Here is a 20,387-nt window from a genome sequence, read left to right on the forward strand (position 1 = left end):
ACATGTAGCCTATTTAAGTTAAATCAAATAAAACAACAACTAAACTGGTGAATGCAATTTAGTTATTCAGCAGTTCACCACAAGAGAGCACCATTTCCTTGTATGACCAGGCAGTGCAGTTAATAGACCTACATTATAGATGTACTGTGTGTGTGTGTGTGTGTGTGTGTGTGTGTGTGTGTGTGTAGGTGTGCGCGCGCGCGTGTGTGTGCGTATGTGTTTTTACTATATCACTTATTCCACTATCAGAATTAACTCATGGAAACAACCTATGCTAGAATGTTGCAAAATAATTGTTTGGTGAATATCGTGGACCTTCCAAAAAAGACATACTACGAAAACACCTTGTTTGACAATACCTTTCCTGATTATTACCAGTGCATAACAGATACAGCGATTATGACAATTATAGACTACCTCCTGCATGGACCGTTACTCACACGGAACATATTTACATATGTGTTTAGCCTTTTGAGAACAGACTTTTGTGGATATAGATCAACAAATACCAGGCGATAGAAACATCCCTCTCGGAAGCACCTTGGTATCAGTTCCTTCTGCAAGTACATCTGAATGCTTGTTCTGAAAAATCAACGGTGCTTTATTTTTGAGGATTGCAAGGGCGCCAGTAGCGGCGCATATTTAGCAATCAATTGCAGACGACAGACATAGGCTGCAAACATAAAAACGTCAGATGGAAATAGTAGGGTCTGAGCCACCTTAGCTATTAACGAGTGAACAATCTCAAATATATTGAGTCAGATAGAAAGAGAGCAGTAATTCTGTGCCATAATACATTCGTCTAATCGGCCGGAATTTTCCTATGCTTCTGTGCTTGCAGGTGCTAGGGGATGGCTGGACATCCTCTCGCAATTTCCACTACGTAATTATGGCTAACACTATTATCTAGGATGTGGTTTTAATACTTTTTTGTTGTACTTTTAATATCACAGTGAGCTTGGGGTCTTTCTCACTCACAGAAAACCTTCCCCCCAAGATCGGAGGTATTTACCTCTGCATCACTTAATGATGGATAGCGAAAGCCACCAATGAATAGCGTTTAAGTGTACAAATCGTCAAATCACAGCAATGCAAGGAGGAGCGTTCTCGGAATAGCCATCTAAATTACGTCATGCGCGAACAGCTGGTCCTTTGCAATAACTGAAAATGTGGACTAGCATAGTGATATAAAATCGCGTCCGTGCTTTTTTCGGAGGTAAACGTCTAGTTTATCACGATGTGGAGACCGGACGGTACGGGCATGGAACGGGTCCGCTTGCCGCTCCTGTTGATTGTTTACACCTATCTCTACTCTCTCGGAGGTGAGTCATTAACGTGCTGAGAAAGATTCCTATCTGTTCTTGATGCAATGGAGCTGTCCTTTGTGGTAGTGCTGAAGTACTTAGGCGCTTTGATTTTGTAAACCAAAAAGTCCGATTGTCTTCTGCTAGTAATCTCAATGTAAGGCATTTATCAATGGTTTTTACGCATGAATCCAACACTTTCGTAACCAGCCCTCCACTGATTATATTACTTGCAGGCTAGTAGCTTGATTTTCCTGTCAAAAGATTTTGGCTTTAGATTTAACGCATAAATCATTTGGTTTTGCAATACGCCTGTCAACTCTCCCATAATGTAAAATACAAATAATATAATATTCCGTCGTAAGGTAATTGTTTGCGAAAATTTCCGACTGCAAATAATCTGTTCAATGTGTTGTAGGCTACTTTTTCTTCCGGCTGATGAGAAAATATCCGTATACAGATACTGGAAATTATTTGTAATTTCGCTGTTTTGAAAATAATTAAGTTACAGGACTATCTGTATGCATTGGCTACAGTCTATTGTTGTAGCCTACACGTGTATTTACAGCCTTCTGTGGCGAACACTCGCATAGGCACAGTGTGCTTATAGCCCACTCGTTGTCCCCCGGTTCAGCGTAAGTTCTTGATTTCAGATTCTGAAAATGCATCCAAGTTGTCCCCATACCGAAACAGTCGGTCATTTTCTATGGTCTACTTTTGAACCATGTTATGACATATATACTAATTTTTAATCGATTCAGAGATTTTGAGAAGGTGTCATTTGCGACAGACTTCAGTGCACATTCATTATGGTCTGCTGTTATTGTTCATACTCAATGCAACCATTGCAGCTGTCCTTATCAGCACGACAGACAAGTCCATGCAAAGCGTTTGCAAACACAGCAACAAAGGTAAAGCAAAATTCCAGGGGAAAAATAAAGTGTAATGTCAGTGACAGTCGACATACTGCGTGACTCTTCTTTAACAGCATTTACATGTGCGGACTGGATGTGGTTCATCTTGAGGAATGGGATCTATTCTAAGATTATATCAGCAAGCCAGCGCTATATCTCTGATCAAGACAGAAACGCGCACAGGTGTACCGAAGCATCTTGTGGCAGGGCTGACGGATGGCGCGTGGTGCGAGCTTTAGATCATAGGTGTCAGGCAGGCACGTGAAGCGCTGAGGAAAAAGCTATTTCTGTGCGCGAGGGCACTATGACAGCAGACAAGCTCATCCTGGTTCTTCAGTCGCCTCTCTTGCCTAGACTAATATTTAAACCAAATGTAATTCAGAAAAGATTATTACAGGAAACAGGGATAGGAAACCAGTTATGCTGATCACGATGGTGATAATGGTGCATTTTTTTGTTTTGTTTACTAATGTGGTTCCTATCATGATTTGGTTATTGTTATTCTTGGAATTGATGGTACGTGACCTATTGCACTGTTATACATCTCCAAGGCAACCATATAACATCGTTTTATTTATTTATTTATTTATTTATTTCAGGATGTCTTAATGACAAATGACCCTTATTTGTGAAGGGCGACGGAGCACATGATTATCGACACTATTGTTTTCAGTTCATGACCTCTCTGATTGAACAGTAGTTACAAGCCAGTGAATGGCCAGATAATTGTGTTTTGTTTGGACCAGATGCGAGCAAAAAAGCAAAACACTTATTGGCATGAGATGATAGTTTAATATGTGCTGAATCTCCCCATATGAGAAAGAATAACACCACCAAAAATGATTGAAAATGCAAACTGAAAGAAATATCAATAAAGAAGTGATTATTGAAATGATTCAATATGCAATTATTATGTTCCATAGTCATTGTCAAGTAAACAGTAACTACTACTCACATTTGAGTGTTTTTGTTGTCGTATCTAACCAAACCACCTATATTGCCAGTTTTTCGAAGAAGGACCTATGAAGCTTGTTTGGATGATTTTGCATATTCAATTGACTTATTGATTGCTTTGATGGCCAGAATCACATTGCTGACGTCCCTGCGCTTTGTTGTGGCTTCGTGTTTGTCCACAGTGCATTTCCCTGGCATGCTATTATCCGTGCATGTTGGGCTTTGCAAGAGATCTGTATGTAAGAGGGTGTTTCACTCAGTGCATTACTGTAGCTGGGAAGCAGTTCCCCATCGACTTATTTTGCCCCAAAAAAAAGGTTAAATGGATGAGACACAGTTGGTGGAGCATGTGATGGCCCCTTATTTTGTCCCTGGCTTCTATTGCCCTGTGAAGGGGTTGTTTTGGGATGTGTGCTGAATTCCAGCCACTGCATTTTGGTAACAGCCTGAAATAGATTAATGAGACCTCAATTTAGAGGTATTTGGCGTGATCTGTAGAAGGCATTGTTTCAGCATTTTTCGCAATTTTTTTCCAAGGTAATTTTGTCTCCAGACCTCAGAGAATAGACTTCAGATAAATCTACCATTGTACTAATGGTAAACAGAAGGTTCAGGTCAACACATAATAGAAAAGAGTACTATTTTTGTCCATTTCAATGGACGTGAATTTCGCTAGGTCATCACAACAACAAGGCCGCACCAAAATTACACACTCAACAGTGATTAAAAAGGACTTTGGGAAATTTAATATAAACTTTAAATGCTATACATTTACCTGCCATTATGCAACATTATCGCATACATTATCTTGGCATCACTGATATTGGCTCTCATGCCACGTAACTTCATGTCCTTTATGTTACACAGTAAACAGTTCCAGAGTTGAATCAACTCTGATAGAGAACATTTTACTGTAATAGAATAAACGTGATCCCAGTTGGACTCAATGGACTCTGCCAGAGTTTAATTAACATTGAAGATTTTAATGTGCGTTTCTCCTTGGCTGAGGAGACTGATGGCTTCCTCTTTCATCCATATCCCGACTCAGATCTATCGAATGCCGTGCGTATAGTGCTCAACCGGAGCATTTTCACTCTGGGTGATAGGTTAATCACTGTAATCTTAATCAGTTATACAAAACAATGCAACAAGATAAGAGAAGACAAATTACCATTTTAACAACCAGCCTTATCCAGTTTCATAGCTCTTGCTTAGATCAGGAGAACAAACTGAAATGAAAAAAAAAAAAAAAAACAGAGGCATTTGCACATTGAGGGCATTGGCCATATCTAACTCTCATTATTTACCCTTTCATCTCAGAGCAACAGTCTGTTTTCTTTCTTTTTTTAATTTAAAGAAGAGTTTACATTGAAGTTCCATCTCAAATAAGATAATCAGCTTAAGTATATACTTCAGAATCAAATGAAACAGGACATGGTTTAAAAACCCTGTGAAAGGGTACACTTTAATTACTTCATAGCCCTTCTTGGCCTTAAGCTTTAGTATGGCTCTAGATGAACTAAGCTGGTGCACGCATAAGTTCTCTGCCCTTCCTAAGTAACCTAATCATCTGTTGGGGAAAGCGAGGAGAAAAAAATGAAATGTAAATCTTTTGGGCGAGCTTATGAAAGTCCATGAAAAGACCCATCATGTATAAAAGCTGCATAGCAACAAACAAACATTAATTTTACAAGTGAAATGCTGTTGAAAACTCTGTAACTTCTAGTATGATGAAATCTCCATTGTCGGTCTAATAGTTGATCTTATGGTTCTATGCTAGACATGTTTACACTGCAAACACGACAAGGAAAACATTTCCATGTGATTGTTTAAATACAAAAAGCTGGTTTCCCAGATATGGATTAAACCAAGTCTTAGACAAATTTTTTTTTTTCAATGGAGATCTTCACTGAATTTTTTTTTAGCCTAGGACTAGGCTTAATCCATATCTGGGAAACTGGACCCAAATGTATACATATGCGCAATTAGTCATATGCTTTTATTGCAACTGTTTGTCTTAACCCATTGTTGATGAATTCTGAACATACATTTCCGTGCCTATGTTTGGTTTTGAAATCCTGTTCAGGATAAGAACACCTGTCAAATGACTAATATTGTTCCCTCCTTAACCCTTTGAGGTCCAAGATCACAAATACGTGAATGAAATGTTCTTAACTGAACATTCTAATGCTAATGTAACCACCACTTCGGGTAACTGAAAGTAATTGAGTTCTAGAACACTGACTCACAATTTTGAAAAAAAAAAACATTCCAAAAAAACCGACCCTTTAAAGGGTTAAAGAGAGTGTAACAGCTCCAAATTTAGCCGCTCCTCGATGTTGCCGGTGCTCCCCCACAATGTTTATACCGAGGCCGCCACACATGCAGAGATTACATTACTCAGAGGTAACAGTGGTTCACCACGCTTATAATCGGCAGTTAGTCTGTTTGCCCAAAAATGATTCTTAATGCCAAACATGCAAAGCCGTCCAGTGGCCAGCGATAATCCTCTTGTAGCAGGTCATCCTGAGTGTCACAACATTGTGGGAGTAGAACAGATAGACGACATGTGCCATATTTGACAGAAATAAGTCTTGTAAAACCATGGAAGGCTTTTCTGTATTAACTTCTGACTGCTTGCTCATGCAGACTTTTAAACTCTGTTGTTTTACATTGCCCAGAGCCAGAACCTACACCCAAAAATACAATTAAATTTTTAGAATTGATTTTACCCCAGTTTGGATTTATTCATTTTTGTTGTATCACATGGAATTCCTAGCTTTATTAAAATCAAATAATTTTTCTCTGGCTGCTTGCTCATGCTATTTTATTGGAGGAGGGGGTGGTTATTTGGCCTGCTTTTTAATATTGGGGGGTTGTAACCCCCCTACCCACCCCATAAATCACACCCTTGGACTCGTCTTGTCACTGATGCATCCTCAGTCAGTTAAGGAGAACGCAGCAGCGTGTGGACCGCATTTACAGGCGTGTCCACTGAAGCGTGTGGAGCGCAGTTGCACGCATGTCTGGTGAAGCATGTGGAGCGCAGTTGCACTCGTGTCTGGTGAAGCATGTGGAGCGCAGTTGCACGGGTGTCCACTGAAGCATGTGCCATGCAGTTACATGCGTGTCTAGCGAAGCGTGTGGAGCACAGTTACACGCGTGTCTGGCGAAGCATGTGGAGCCCAGTTACATGCGTGTCCGGTGAAGCGCGTGGAGCACAGTTACACGCGTGTCTGGCGAAGCGCGTGGAGCCCAGTGACACGCCTGTCCGCCGAAGCGTTTGCTGCAAACCGGCGCTTCCGTCCTTCCCGCCGCCCACAAGCCGAGCTCGCCGTTCAGCCGGCCTGCACCAGCGCAGGCAGACTGCCGGCACCCAATCAAGCAGAAGAGCTGCTCTTGCATGATGTAGGATGGAGATCCCTGCCAGATAAAACCCTTTAGCTGTAAGTAGGCTAAAGGGTAGAAACACTGTGAGACCTAGGCAGGTGTTCACAAAATGTGCTTAACAGGGTGACGCTACTGAAGGCATATTACCCAGTGTTACTAGACCAGAAAATATTTTAAATATGGCAGAGAATGTGGACGTTGCACAGCACTCGTCTGTCGCGTGGGCGTCTGCCAAATTACTTAAGTAGCGGGTGGTGAAATGCAATGCTTCCCGCACACGGAGCAAATTTACTACCGCATCTTTCTGCGCAGCCTTGATCTGAGCGCCGTTCTGTCAATGTGTGTCTTTCCGGCGAGATCGATGTGACGCCGGCGCATAACTCAGGATGCGCCGCACCAAGTTCCTTCGGATTGCACTCATCAGGGAGCAGGGGAAGGCACCTGCCTAACTCTTTCTGTCAGACATTATGACGGGAGAAAAACTAATTTGCGCGTCGACAGCACAACTGCGTGAACAGTGCCAGATAGCATCAAAAGAAAGGCCCCCCTCCTCCCCTCCCCCCTCCCCCCTCCCCTTCCCCGCATATACGCACAAAAAAGAGAGTAACAGAGCTGGAAATATGTTTCTAACAGCTTTGATAGACCTAATATGATGACAAAAAAGAGTCTCAGTGATTCCCTCAGTGATAAAATATAATGATTGTCTTTGATTTCCGGCACTGGACAAGACATCTTGAATCTTGTATAATTTTGGTTATTTCTGCACTTGGCTGAAAAATAGGAAGAAGATGTGGGCAGCTCCTTTTTTGACAGTTTGCATAGCCCATATGCAATACGCATTACTGTATGCTCAGTTTGGAAAGCTACTTCGTATTCAAAGGTGTACATCTCTGACTGTATCTTTCTTGTAGCTGTAAAACTAAAAACATTTTTCAATAGGTAGATAGAAAAACAGCATTTTTATTTTCTTCTTTGTGACTACGTCCTCAACCATTATGCCATACGTCTTCAGAGAATGAAGATGTTGTAACATAACATTAACATCGCATGAAAGAGAGTGAAAAAAGTATGATGTTTAAACAATTTAGCTTCCAATTACCTGCCAATATAGTAGGTGACTATGCCTGGCATTCCACTGATGTTTAGATTGTAATGAGTTTTTATGTCTTTGACCCAACTAAACACATTAAAATGTAAACTTTTGTTTGATGAGTTCAGCAATTATCATAATTAACAGGAAATCATTCTTGGGGAGAAAAAAAGGCTAAACATCAATGTATTTGCGAATAAAATTTAAGAAAAAATTTTGTGGAAGGCCTGTGATTTGGTTTTTACCAAACAGCCGGATTAACCAGATCGGACTCGCTGGTATGGAATCTGTCTTTTTCTGATCACAAAGACGTATTCGAAGAGTTGAAAAGACCTTTCCCGTCCTCTTGACGTAGACACAACCCGAAGCACTTTAGACACAGAGCTAGAAATGCACTCACGGAGAAGATATCAAAGCAAAGGAAACTTACACTTGAAATTTTTTTTTTTTTTTTAAAACAGGACATTGATAGAGCGTAGGGTGGAGGATTCATAGCCCTATGATTAATCAAAGCATGAGACTCATTACTTAAACACCTCAAAGGATATGAGTCAGCTTCGGGGGGGAAGCTGTGGTAGCATGCTGATTTAAAGTTGAGAAATACGGTTCAGTATGCAAGGTCTTGCCGCTGCGCGCGAGAGAGGCGTTAAGATTTCCCTTGAACTTTGATGATCGTGTTACTCCGACTTAAACAAGCCGAGGCACATAAAAGCGGCGTCAGCAATGACAGAGCCGGCTGGGCAATTAAAACAATGAGCATTAATAATCTATATTGCGGTACGTTGCAAATGAAGCGTCGGAAATGAAATCGTACACGAAGAGGCTCGGAAAAGTATTTTTAATAGGCTTAAAATGAAATACCGCGAGGAGCTGGAGACTATTCGCTCGCTTTCGCTTGGGCAGACATCAGCTGCGCCACATAAAAACGGCGCTTTCTCCTTCCGTGGACCGAAAAAAAAGCCTTTCTTTTCTTTCCTTGTGATGTTAAGAACGTTTCCATTTTCGGCCAAATCTTAATTCTGGCCCGGAGGCTAACTCCTGGCCAGCGCTTGATTAGGGATGTTAATATGACAAATCTGAAAATATGGGAGCCTTAAGTGATGCCTATGCCTCAGATGAATGGGCATCGTGCACTTTTCACCCGAGCATTTATTCTTGGCCTGCGCGGAAAAGAATAGATCAGAATCGAAATGTCGGCTACCGCTATCGTTGATGGTTTGTCGTTGCGGCATAACGATTTTTCACTGCGGAAGACTTGCCAAATGGGGATATGAATGGAAGGAGTGTGGGATGTTTAACCTCGTGCTTCTGTTCTAGGACGACTTAATATGCAGTCAATCCATACACCTGTCAGCTAAGATAGGTCTTGGGGTGTCTTCATGCTTTTTCTTCTTCTGCACTTTCTCATCACAGATGACAAAGATGAATCTAAAATGTAAAAAAGACAATATAAATCTGAATTTTGGCAAATCATTCCTGGGCTGACATAATAGGTAGACTGTAAGTAACCATTTTAGCAGGTAGACTGCAGGTACTGTAACCTGTGAGCAGGTAGACTGCAGGTAACCAGTGAGCAGGTAGACTGCTGGTAACCAGTCAGCAGGTAGACTGCTGGTAACCAGTTGAGCAGGTAGACCGCTGGTAACCAGATGAGCAGGTAGACTGTGGTAACCACTGCAGGTAGACTACAGGTTACCAGATAAATAGGTAGACTGCTCTTAACCAATTGAGCAGGTAACCAGCTGATAAATTGTTAGTGAGTGACGAGGTCTCTTTCCATGCAGATGGAAACCCTTCCTCCTTGGGTGAGACTAAGTTGAACTATGCCACCGCCCCCCATGGCGCTTAGCAACAGTAGTCAACAAAGAAGTCCAGATTAAACCCATCATCAGCACTCATCACTGTGCTATACACAGGGGTCTTTCCTGGAAAACAAGTCCAAGCAGCAAGCTTGTGTCGGTTTGTGAGTGACCATGCCTACAGCATCTGCATCAGGAACAACCAATTATACACCTGGGGAGGACCTTAATGGGGCCTACAGAGATGAAGTGCCTCACTCACTGCTACAGCATCAGTGTCCACGCCTTGGGCATGAACGCATATCCTGAAGGTTTAGGTGGTAGCACTGTGACCTGTTCACTGTATGTACACACTACACAGTGTTCTACTCCGATTGTCAATCTATCAGATTGACAGATTATTTTTTTACAGGCATTTTCTGGTACAGCACATTAGCAGTTGACCTCTTTTGCATTAGAATGTTCAGTTGAGAACATTCTATTCACATGTTTGTGATCTTATGCCTGAAAGGGTTAAAGTCTCACAGGTTTATGAGTTTTATAACGCCCGCCCCCACCCCTCCATAAATACCTCCTGAAGATATGAGAGTACCTGCGCTACGTTGCTAACCCCAAGAAGCACAGATAGGGAAGATTATTAATACACCTCTTTATGCTGTCACCGTTAGGCAAGCTGGAGGCGGCGGGACTCGGCTTCACAACCGTGGCGAGCAGCGCCTCCTTTGCAGAACTGCAGTATTTAATAGGTCTAAATGGCAGGCCCTTGTGATGAAGTGGGTCGAGCTTTTATCGCAGAGTGTGGTAACCTAATCTGGGCTTTCATCTCCTGGAGCAGAGGCAGCCTGCTGAACACGCAGGAGCAGCCGAGTTTTATCTGATATCCGATCAGACACCCGAGCGCTCGGCCCCGCTAGGACGTGCATAAAAAGTCCATAAAGATTACGCAAGGTGAGCACCTCGCGCGCCCCCCTCCGTCCCTGAACGCGTCCGAGTCTCCGTGGAATCGCTCGAGCGGCCATTTTGCGTTCGTCGGTTCGAAAACCCGAGGTTTCGCTCGCAAATTTGTGGCCCTTCTGACCCCTTTCGGAAATTAATAAGACGTGATTTATGTTTTATTGTCATGAGAATAACTGTGAATTAGCGAGAACACGCTCTGAGACTTTAATGTGTTCATTGACTGCCACCTTGTAAACTGTTCATTTGCCAGTTTCTCCTCCAAATCGATTAATTCAGTGCCACTTAAGAGCAGAACTCAGTTAATAGGCTCCAAGATGGCTGATGTTTGTCATTAGTGGCTTTGGGCTGAATTAGGGACCAATTGACAAATGGTCATCACAGTAACATGTGAGCTGAAGGCTGGAGCTTTCTAAAGGTGTCTGTGGCCTGTTGACTCTGGGTCTGGAATTTTCTGAGGGTTGAGTTCCAGTTGAAAACCAGACAGCTTGTTACAGTAAAAAGGTTGCGGAGGTCTGTGGTGTCACAGTGCTTTTGGGATCATGGGAGCCTCAGGCTACTTGGTGCACCATTTCAATTGCACATTCTTTTCAAAAGCATATTTTGAAATGTGATTTTTGTCCACAATCATATTCAAATTCACGATCATGCTCATGTGCCGCTTGCATGAAGTAGGCCTGGCGTTTTATCCAGTCCGGATGAAGGCTATGACGCAGTTACACAATTTGGCGGTTTTCTCCCTCTACCATTTCTCATGAGTGTGGTGAAATGATGGTTATTCATTACAGACCGCCAATATTTACTGTAGCCACATGCATGCGATTACTCTTGATGGTGTGCTAATTGGCAGTAGTATGCTTTGTGCATTTCCTCTTTCCTTTAGTTAGAATTTGTGAATGTAAAGATTATACTATCCTCATTTCATTCATTTCATGTGAATATGAAAAATGTGTCATCCATATTAAATTAACATTTTAGCATTTAGTCATTGCTCTTATCCAGCACTATTTATCGTTAAGTGAATAAATACAGGTATAGGCAAGAGACAGTCACCGTGCTCACAACTGATAGCAACAGTCATAATCTTACAGCATACATTTAGATGCCATAGAAAATGTAGAATTATTAGGAAGTAAATTAGGGGATGTGGTGTTAGATTTGTCAGAGATACAGCTAGTAAAGCAATACAAAATATTTTTACCGCATTCAACTTGGACTCTAATGGAGCGAATGCAATGTAAGAATGTAGGCATGTGATCATGCTATACCTGTGTTAAACTAACTTACTAAGAACTGCTTTTCTGGTCCAAAGTGAAGCTGTAGCATAGAATTTAAAAATATATGCGCAACAATTAAATATCACTACTGGTGGAGTGGCTTCATTTGTCTTGTAATTTGTTTTATTTATAAAAATGAGAAAACAGCATCACTGTCTATTTCTGTAGAATATTCCAGCTTTGAAATAATAAAGTTCAATGTTTATCTCATCCGAGGTCCTATACATCATCTCATGTTCATAAATCATCCTCTGTCAGTCAGTGCGATGATATGACCACCCATGAGGGATTAATAGTTTGTAACAGTGCAGACTCTGTGCTTCTTGTTGTTCACAGTATCCCAGCCGAGCATTAATATAAGATCGGAGGATTGACAAGTGCCAGGGAAGAGTTGGAATTTGGATCGCAAATTCCGATAGCATTTCAGTTCAGAGCTGTCAAGTTAAGAGAGATGAAAATAATCTTGTCTTGTAACTTCGGTGCGGTTTGGCTGGTCGGTGTTGAGCCAGGGGGATCCTGGGTGCCTAACACACACAGTCTGGTTTGTTTGTCTTGGGGGAGACTCAGCGCTCAGTGTAATTTCGTGCAGTGGAGGGATTCAGAGCTGATGCTGCCGGCTCTGAGTCTCCTCGTGGTGGAAGAAACCGGACACAGGGAGGCTGGTCCCTGTGCACTGCCTGATGAAAAACAACAAAAAAACAGGGGAGCCAGTCGCTGTGGATCCTATTAAAACTGAGGGAAAAACACAGAGAGTGAGACAGAGAGAGATGAATGAATAAAATATAGAGAGATACTGTGTTGCTATTATTCTGATTAATTTACATTTATGTTTTAGTGTATTTCTGTATGCATAATTTGGCAATATTTACAAGTGTATTTCATGCCAATAAAGCTTTTTAAAATTTGACTGAGAGAGAGGGAGAGAGAGTGAAAAGGGGACTCAGAGAGAGAGAGCAAGAGAGAGACAGAGAGAGTGAAAGAGAGAGAAGGAGATAGACAGGGTGAGAGAGTCAGAGAGCGAGAGAAAGAGTGAAAGAGAGAGAAGACAGAGAGAGACCTAGAGAGAGAGTAAAAAAAAGAGAGCGGGAGGAAGAGAGAGAGAGAGAGACAGAGTGAGACAGAGAGAGACAGAGAAAGAGAGCGAGAGAGCGAGAGAGAGAGAGAGAGACGTGCTTCACGAGCCCGACAGCTGCTTCGCCCGCGGTCATGTGGAACCGCCGTCCGCCGAGGAGCCTGCTGGAGCCACTCAGGCCCGACAGACCCAAAAAAAAAAAAAACCAGCTCCGGCACGGAGAGGAAGGCGGGAAAACGGCCGGGCGGGGCTGGCCCCCCTCGTCATCCATCACCGGCCTTGTTGCTAATCGGCAACAGCGGGCCGGGGAACGGACCGGCGGGCGAGGTGAGACGCCGCCCGGCGGGGGCGCCTCCGAGACACCGCCAGGCCTCGCCGCCCGCCCCCCGGGGCTCCCGGCCGAGCTCGCCACCTCGCCTTTTTTTTTTTTCCCCGCGCCGACGCCCGGCTACAACTTTGTTGTGTCTGGAAGCCGCTGGGAATGCGCCAGGCGGGCATGTTTATTCATAAACGCCGCTCGCCCCGCTCCCTCCCGGCGGACGTGCCGGTCCCCCGCCGCCCCCCCCCCTCCCCGCGACGCGTTTCTGTGATGGGAGGGGGGAGGCGCGGGTAGGTCGAGCGCGCTCCCTGCTCGCGTCGTTGAGGCGTTCGCGGGAGAATCGAGGTAAGCGTCAGCTGCTTCAGCTGAAGGACGCGCTTCACGCGTAAGGGCGCTCGGTTCTCACGCTGCGACGAGAAGGACGACATGGCGACGCGCTGCGATTGGCTGCCGCCCTCAACCGCACCCGGGTCTCTGATCATCGGAGTACTTGGAGACGCGGAGCTTGGATTCAATTGTTAATTGACTCGCCAATCTTTACTGCCCGCCGTTTATGCGCGCAGTTGACTTTAAGGCTCTGCTCCGTTAGGGCCCATTTTAGCTTCTTTGCTTTAATTTATTTTGGCAGACGCCCTAATCCAGTGTGGCACACACACAGGAATGCACCAGTGAGGTGCAGCTTGGAGCAAAGTAAAATAAGCAAAGTTCAACGAAACTGAGTCTGTGAAGAAAGATGGAAAAAAGGCTAAAACCAGCCGGGCCATTTTTTATGCTTTTCTTCCTACTTAATTTTCCCAATTTGTAATTTCTAATCTTGCTGCAAGAGCGCAACAGTAGCAATCTTGCTACTGTTGTTGAGTTAGGAGGACGCAGAACAACCTCCGCTCTTCACCAAAGTATGAGAGGCCATCATTTCATATCACACCTATGTTTGGTGGAGCTTGGAGGAAGACCCTTCACACCAAGCTTCACGCCAAGCATCCCTGGGTGACGCGAGAGCCAATTGTGTGCCATCTTGTGGGGCTGCTGTCCGTAGTCGACACTGGCGCAGTCCTGATTGGATACCGGAACGCAGGGCTCTCATCTGTACCAGCGAGCACTTCAGCAGCCCACTCCGAAATTTCCCGGAAAAGCGTAAAAAAGCCAGAGACGTGCGACAATCTCGCCAGCCGTGGTTGCGTGGCTGATCCTGGCTGCTTAGCCGAACTTGCTTAGCGCAGATTTGTCTTTCCGTTTGCCTTGTAAATGTTCATTTCTCAAGTCATGGCCATGCGATCCTACACCTGGGATAGAGATGGCTGTGTTTTATTTATACCAGCATGCAGATCCTGTAAATGATTCATGAACCCTATAAGTCAAAGGAAGGAGCGCAGAGGCGGAAGTTCCCTCAGGAGGGAACACCTGTGCAGAGCTCAACAGAGAGAAAGAAACATCTTTGCTGAGATCCCTGACAGCCAAATGGCAAGACTTCATTTGTCAATAGCACTATTTCTTTTAATAAAAGCTTCTACCATTTATATATGCCACACAGTAGATCTTTTTTTCTAATTCTGGTCCCCCTAAGGATTTTAGTTCCTAAAGAAAAGCAGCCAGGTATTCAGTTTGTTGAAATAAGTGAATATAGTTTAATACTGTACTGTACGTAAAACTACAGTGCAATTGTATTTACTAACAACCACATATGATATGTGTGTCACTCTCACTGTGCATTGAGGCTGAATGCCTGGTATATATGCATGCACTCACACAGACACACACACACAGACACTCATACACGCACACACACAGCTCGGACTTTTTCCACAAATGAAGCTGACTGAATCTTATCTTCTGATTCAAAGCAATGAAATATTCCTGGCAGGTCTACCTTTAGGAGCAAAAAAGAGAGAATCAATTCACAAAGCTCAAAGCACAAAGCACTTATTTAAAGAGCGTCTTCAAAAGAATTTCCTTGATTTAATTTTTTGGATGACAAAATACTCCTCAGTCAGCACCCCAGGTTCCAAAGCAATAGACTGCAGCAAAGCTGATTTACACTAGCTGGTGATTGACAGCTAGTGGCAGGTGGCCATATTCTTCTCCTGTAGTCCCACCCTCTGAAGACAGCCCCCCCCCCCCCCCCCCCTCCCTTAGAGTCCTACCTCCCCCGATCACAAGCAGCTGGCACCTGACATTAAGAGAGCACCCTCTGCGCCTAGCACTTTTTTATCCCCGACTTTCTCCTTCTCTCTCCCTCCCATGAATATTTACGCTCCTGTGAACATTAATTTTAGAGCGCCGTGGTCCGGCGTTCTTTATTACCGTCTCCTTCCTCGCCGGAGACTGAGGGCCCTGTCTCCGTAGCGGCAGTTTGCAGTCGTTTGCCGCGGGACCTGTCAGGTGCGATACGCGAGATGACACGGACGCGTCTTCATACGGGCCCCGGCTAACGCGCTGACAGGGCGCGTCTTTTTCCCGCTTCTGAAGGAAGCCAGGCGGCGTTCGGTCTTCACCGGCTTCACCTGACAGCCAGACGAGCCCTCGCGCGTCTCGTTTCCCGCGAAGCGGAACGCCGGCGCGAAGCACGCGGCGCGTCGGAAGCCAGCCGGCACGCCGCGAACGTCCGCCCGAACGGGGACGGCCTCCTTCAAACGCGCTGAAACAAATAAGGAACGCGGCGAAGGAGCGGGGAGGGACTGCCTCAACTCCCGGGCGAGAAGTAGCGGTTGATCCCCCTCGGCGGAGCGATTCCCGTTGCTCCGACGAAACAATAATAATCATTTCACCCTCTACTTCCGTGAAATTACGCCGGCTTTCTCCTCACAGTTAAAGCAGAAGCAGCCAGTCAGCAGATCACGGGCCACAAATATTTGCCCACCCATTTCGCGGCAGTAAAAGAGCGCGTGCAAGGCGTCGTAAAAGCCGGGAGTAATGGGCTCTGAAGCCCAACTGGAAGGAGCTGAAGGAGAACTAAAAGCGGGGTCTCTCTCGGTGGCCTAATCGCATTTTGGAAACATCATTAATGCTTAATGACCCACTCCGCAGCCCAATAAAACCCCCCCAGTCAGACCCCCCTTTGGGGATGCTTTTAATTAGATTACTTTTTCAAAACAGACACCGTCTTGACCTTGGCTATCTCTCATTGGATCTAGCTAGCACTTCTCTGCATTCTATGCCTCTCGGCCTCCACCTCATCTCCACCTGTTGGAAGCAGTCTCAGATACAGTGTCTCAGATACAGTGATGTGAATTCAATATCATTCTGACGTGCGTGGCAATGACATTCAAATATCAGATCGGAGAGATGAAATAGACCCGACTGCACCGACCGTCTCAGAGTGACGGGCCCTCATATTCTCCAAGCAATGCATGAGAAAGGGTTGGAATGAAAAGACGGAAAGCCATTGGATAAAACACCTGCCAATAAAAGCCCGTCTCCCAATGAGCCCTGTCTCTTTGGCGGAACAGGAGGCTTTAAGCTGAAACCATGAAATGACCTTGGCTCCGGGGGGGGGGGGGGGACTTAAAACAGAAAGCTTTCCTCTGCCGACAGATTGATGACACACGACTTCATTAAGATATACAACTCGGGTGTAAAACTCATCCTCCCATAAACTTTATTTACAGAAGCCTCACTTAATACCCATCATAAACGGAAAATCAAATTTCCCCTTGGTTTTACATCGGCTCGGAGAACACTTACGGAGACAACTTTTGAGTCAGCTTTTCTTGGGAGAGTGTTCCCGGTGATGGATTGCATTTTAATTTGATATTTAAATTTTTATGCAAGGCTGATGCACGGGTTTGGCTATTTCGGATGATATCCGACGGTTCTGCTGTAACTCGAGGACAGTTATTGCTGCATTAATGAATGATCTCTGTGTTTACCCCTCTTTAGGGACATATTGTACACAGCGCATTTATGGAAGTGATGAGAACTATTTGAATATTTTCGTTCAACTCAACCTTTTTTTCTCAGAATGCCCACTAGTTTTTTTTTGTGAGACTGGTTCCATTGCTGCAGTGTGCTATTTCAATTCAGGAAAGTACAACTAACGTGTGTCTTTTGGAGAATGTCAACATTACTGGCTACAATGAATATATGTATAATTCAGTGTATGATAACTGCAATCTGAACGAGATGTTATTGAAATGATATGTAGTCAAATGCACAACATTAATCTAACCCGGGGTTTATATGAGGACAAGAAGGAACAAAGGTACACTATCAGAGTCAGAGTTAATGCCGAACATTATACGATGTAATATATCACATTTTTTTTACTGCTGAAAGTCGTCATGTGGGTATGCATGAGCTGTTCATCAAATACTTTTGGCACCCCTTACTGTTCACACCACTTGCAGTCGTTCTGTCAAACAGAATTTCTGAAAGAGACTTCTCCCATGATCAAACTTTCATGCTTGCTGCTGCAACTGCTGTTACAAATTTGTGGATGGATGTAATTTAATGAGAGTTTTACTCGATGGCATAAAGACCTGTAAAAAGATACTGCATAGGTGACCTTAAAAAGATACTGTATAGGTGCCCTTACAAAGATACAGCATAGGTGCCCTTACAAAGATACTGTATAGCTGCCCTTACAAAGATGCTGTATACAAATCAACTACCTGTCCATGCTTCCATGCATGCACTGATGGGCAGGGAGAACCACACATGAAACCATAGAAACGGTGCTGCTTTGTTGTGCCGCACGCAGGCCCGCAAGTTCACAGCAACGCGACAGGTTTGAGTTCAGCGCTGCGGGGCCACGGCCACAGTCCTAGCGTAGCTCACCGAGCGCCGCCGCGCTCTCAGCGCTGTCTCATAGCCCCGGCTTAACCCAAATGCAATTACCCCTGTCAAAACACGGCGGGCGAAGATTCTGCGGTCGCGTCGAGAACGGGGAAACGAGATTGGCTCGTTCTCGGAGGAGCGATTTTTCTCCCGTCTCCCAGGGGAAGGGAAGGGGGGGGCGGAACGCTGGATGCCAGAGATTCGATTTGCCCGGGAAAGGGAAGTGGCTTTCCTTTCTTGCGTGCGACTCCTCCGCAGATCGCTCGGCTCCCCTCGTCGCTCCGCACGCGTTGCCATGCAACGTAAAGCCGAGTGCGGCGAGGCCGCCGGGCATCGGGAAGGCATCGCCTTTAGAACGGCGAGCCGCGCCTTCCGCGCGATCAGACGAAAGGGCTCACTTTCAGAAACGGTTCGGGACGAAGTTCGGACGACGGGCAAAGTGAGGCGCGCCCCGAGACGCCTCGATCGTTCCCTTTCTGTCAGCGCCGGCAGAATGGATGGACGCGTAAACGCGACGCGTCGCCCAACGGAGATTCTGTCATGTCGCAAATGAACGCAGAGCAGGCCCGAGATGAAATCAGCGGATCTTTAAAAGATGATTTATGGCGTCGGCTGGTTCCACGCGGAGGGGCCGTGCCTGCTCGGAGAGACGAGCGCGGTGATTCGATGCGCCGCACAGATCTGTTGCCTTGGATACTGCTGTATGCAAGGTGCGTTTGGTGTGGACACTGTTAATGATGAACAGAACGCAACGTTAAACAACTTTTAAAGGTTATGCAAAGGGAATAAAAAGGGGAAAAAAAACATTCTTTTCCACCAAAACACTGAAATCGTATGGCTATTATTTCAAAATACAGAAATGGGAAGAAATAGTTGTATTTTTTAAAAACGGTTCCTCAGAAAAGAACGAACAAATGCCAGGAGGTGTTATTACTATGGCCCTTACAGGGCCAAAGAAGTCGCCTTTACTTTTGTCCAGATCTCTTTCTCGCATGGCGTCTCGTGAATAATGCATTCGAATTCTATTCACTGCGCGGAGATGGTGCAAACCTTTTAGATAAAAGAAAAAGCCCATTTGAAGTGAAACGGCAGCCAAGTGACAAAGCTTTTCCCGGCTTTTCTTTATGGCTCTGTAATAACTCCGGCCGGCGTGATTGATAAATACATCAGGTGTGAAGAGTCCACCCAGTGACACCGTTGTCTCCTTTCAAAGTCCTTTTTGCGCTGTGACATGTCACACCTTAATAGGCACGCTGTCATCGCGGCTCTCCCCACCGTGAAACAAAACAGACTCCCAGCCGCTCCAACTTTCAGAAAGTCGATATCTTCATCCTGCCCTGTCTGGCGACGCCCTCCCGGCCAGAGACGGATGGAGATCCCGCCTGAAATCGTTGCGGTCGCTGCCGTAAACCTCGGGGGCGTGGCCGAGGGCCGAGGAGGTAATGTGACGGTGAGCATGGGACCTGTTAGTCCGCTGACTGCACCTGGAGGTGAGGAAGAGGTCTCCATGCTTCAAAACAATGGCACAAATAAATCACTTTCACTCACATGTCTTGTGAAATAGAACTAACTTTAAACTGATTTTGTTATCTATAAAATGATTTCAGGCTTCTGCCTGATTGCAGCATGGTTTTCAATTTTTTGATCTGAAATATTGTAGCTCCGACTATTTTGTTTGATTCTTTTAGCGCATTCTTGCCCAAACATTGCACTTTGAATGGCACATCAATCTCAACTCCTTAAGGAGACGGTTTTTCAAAATTCCATGTTATTCTTCTACATTTCCACTGCTTTACCAGTAGTGATTCTTACATCGGCATAAGAACATTCTAATTTCATGTTTGTGATCTTAGACACAGCCACAATGATCTGGAGATATGGGACCCCATCTTTATGAGGCACAGGGCCAAGTTGAATGCTAAGTAATTGATGGTGAACTCTCTTGAATGCCCTTATGCCTGGATGCTTATTCTCAAACGCAACAGCTGAGCAGCTGGAGCCAAGCAAATTGCACAGTGTCATGTTTTTTTTTTCCTACCCTCACTATGTTCCAGTAAGCACTGAGATTAGAGGACTTTGGCCTGGATTCAATCAGCATTCATCCTTAATTTAGACTTTTACTACAGACAATTCAAGTGTTATTTATTTATTTATTTCTTTATTTATTTATTTTCAAATAGACAGTTTCAAAGTTGGAGTTTGGTGATAGCTAACTAATCACTTTCTTTCCTCACAAAGTTTCTCCTGAGTCCCTCTGAAAATAAAACACCTGCATTGAATTGTTAGTCAAGGTTAAGGACACAGTGTTCCCGACCAAGCCTTTATTTCCAATAAGCCAGAGTGACAAGAAACAAGCCATTTTCATTTCGAAAAACACGACCTCTCATTTAATCTCGGGGTGGCAACCGCTCTACGGAGTCGCAATTTCATTTACCGCCGGTCCGTACGCCCGGCCATTACGAATATCTACCACTCATAATCAATTACCGTCCTGCGTATAGCGCGTTTTCCATTCAAAACGGGACGGCACGGCGGACGGTA

The 20,387-nt window shown here is 44.6% G+C and overlaps 1 protein-coding gene across 1 annotated transcript in view; it reads left to right on the forward strand.

Annotated features, from left to right (window-relative positions):
* The first annotated feature begins 1,109 nt into the window (after positions 1-1,109).
* tmem8b (transmembrane protein 8B) overlaps positions 1,110-20,387 on the forward strand; it is a 115,064-nt gene continuing 95,786 nt past the window's right edge. Inside the window, exon 1 of the mRNA XM_035378905.1 lies at positions 1,110-1,322. Coding sequence (XP_035234796.1) covers positions 1,238-1,322 — 85 coding nt within the window. The 5' untranslated portion in view covers positions 1,110-1,237. The remainder of the gene's footprint in view (positions 1,323-20,387) is intronic.

This window comes from Anguilla anguilla, chromosome 10 (genome assembly GCF_013347855.1).
Source record: "Anguilla anguilla isolate fAngAng1 chromosome 10, fAngAng1.pri, whole genome shotgun sequence".
NCBI classification, from domain to species: Eukaryota; Metazoa; Chordata; class Actinopteri; order Anguilliformes; family Anguillidae; genus Anguilla; species Anguilla anguilla.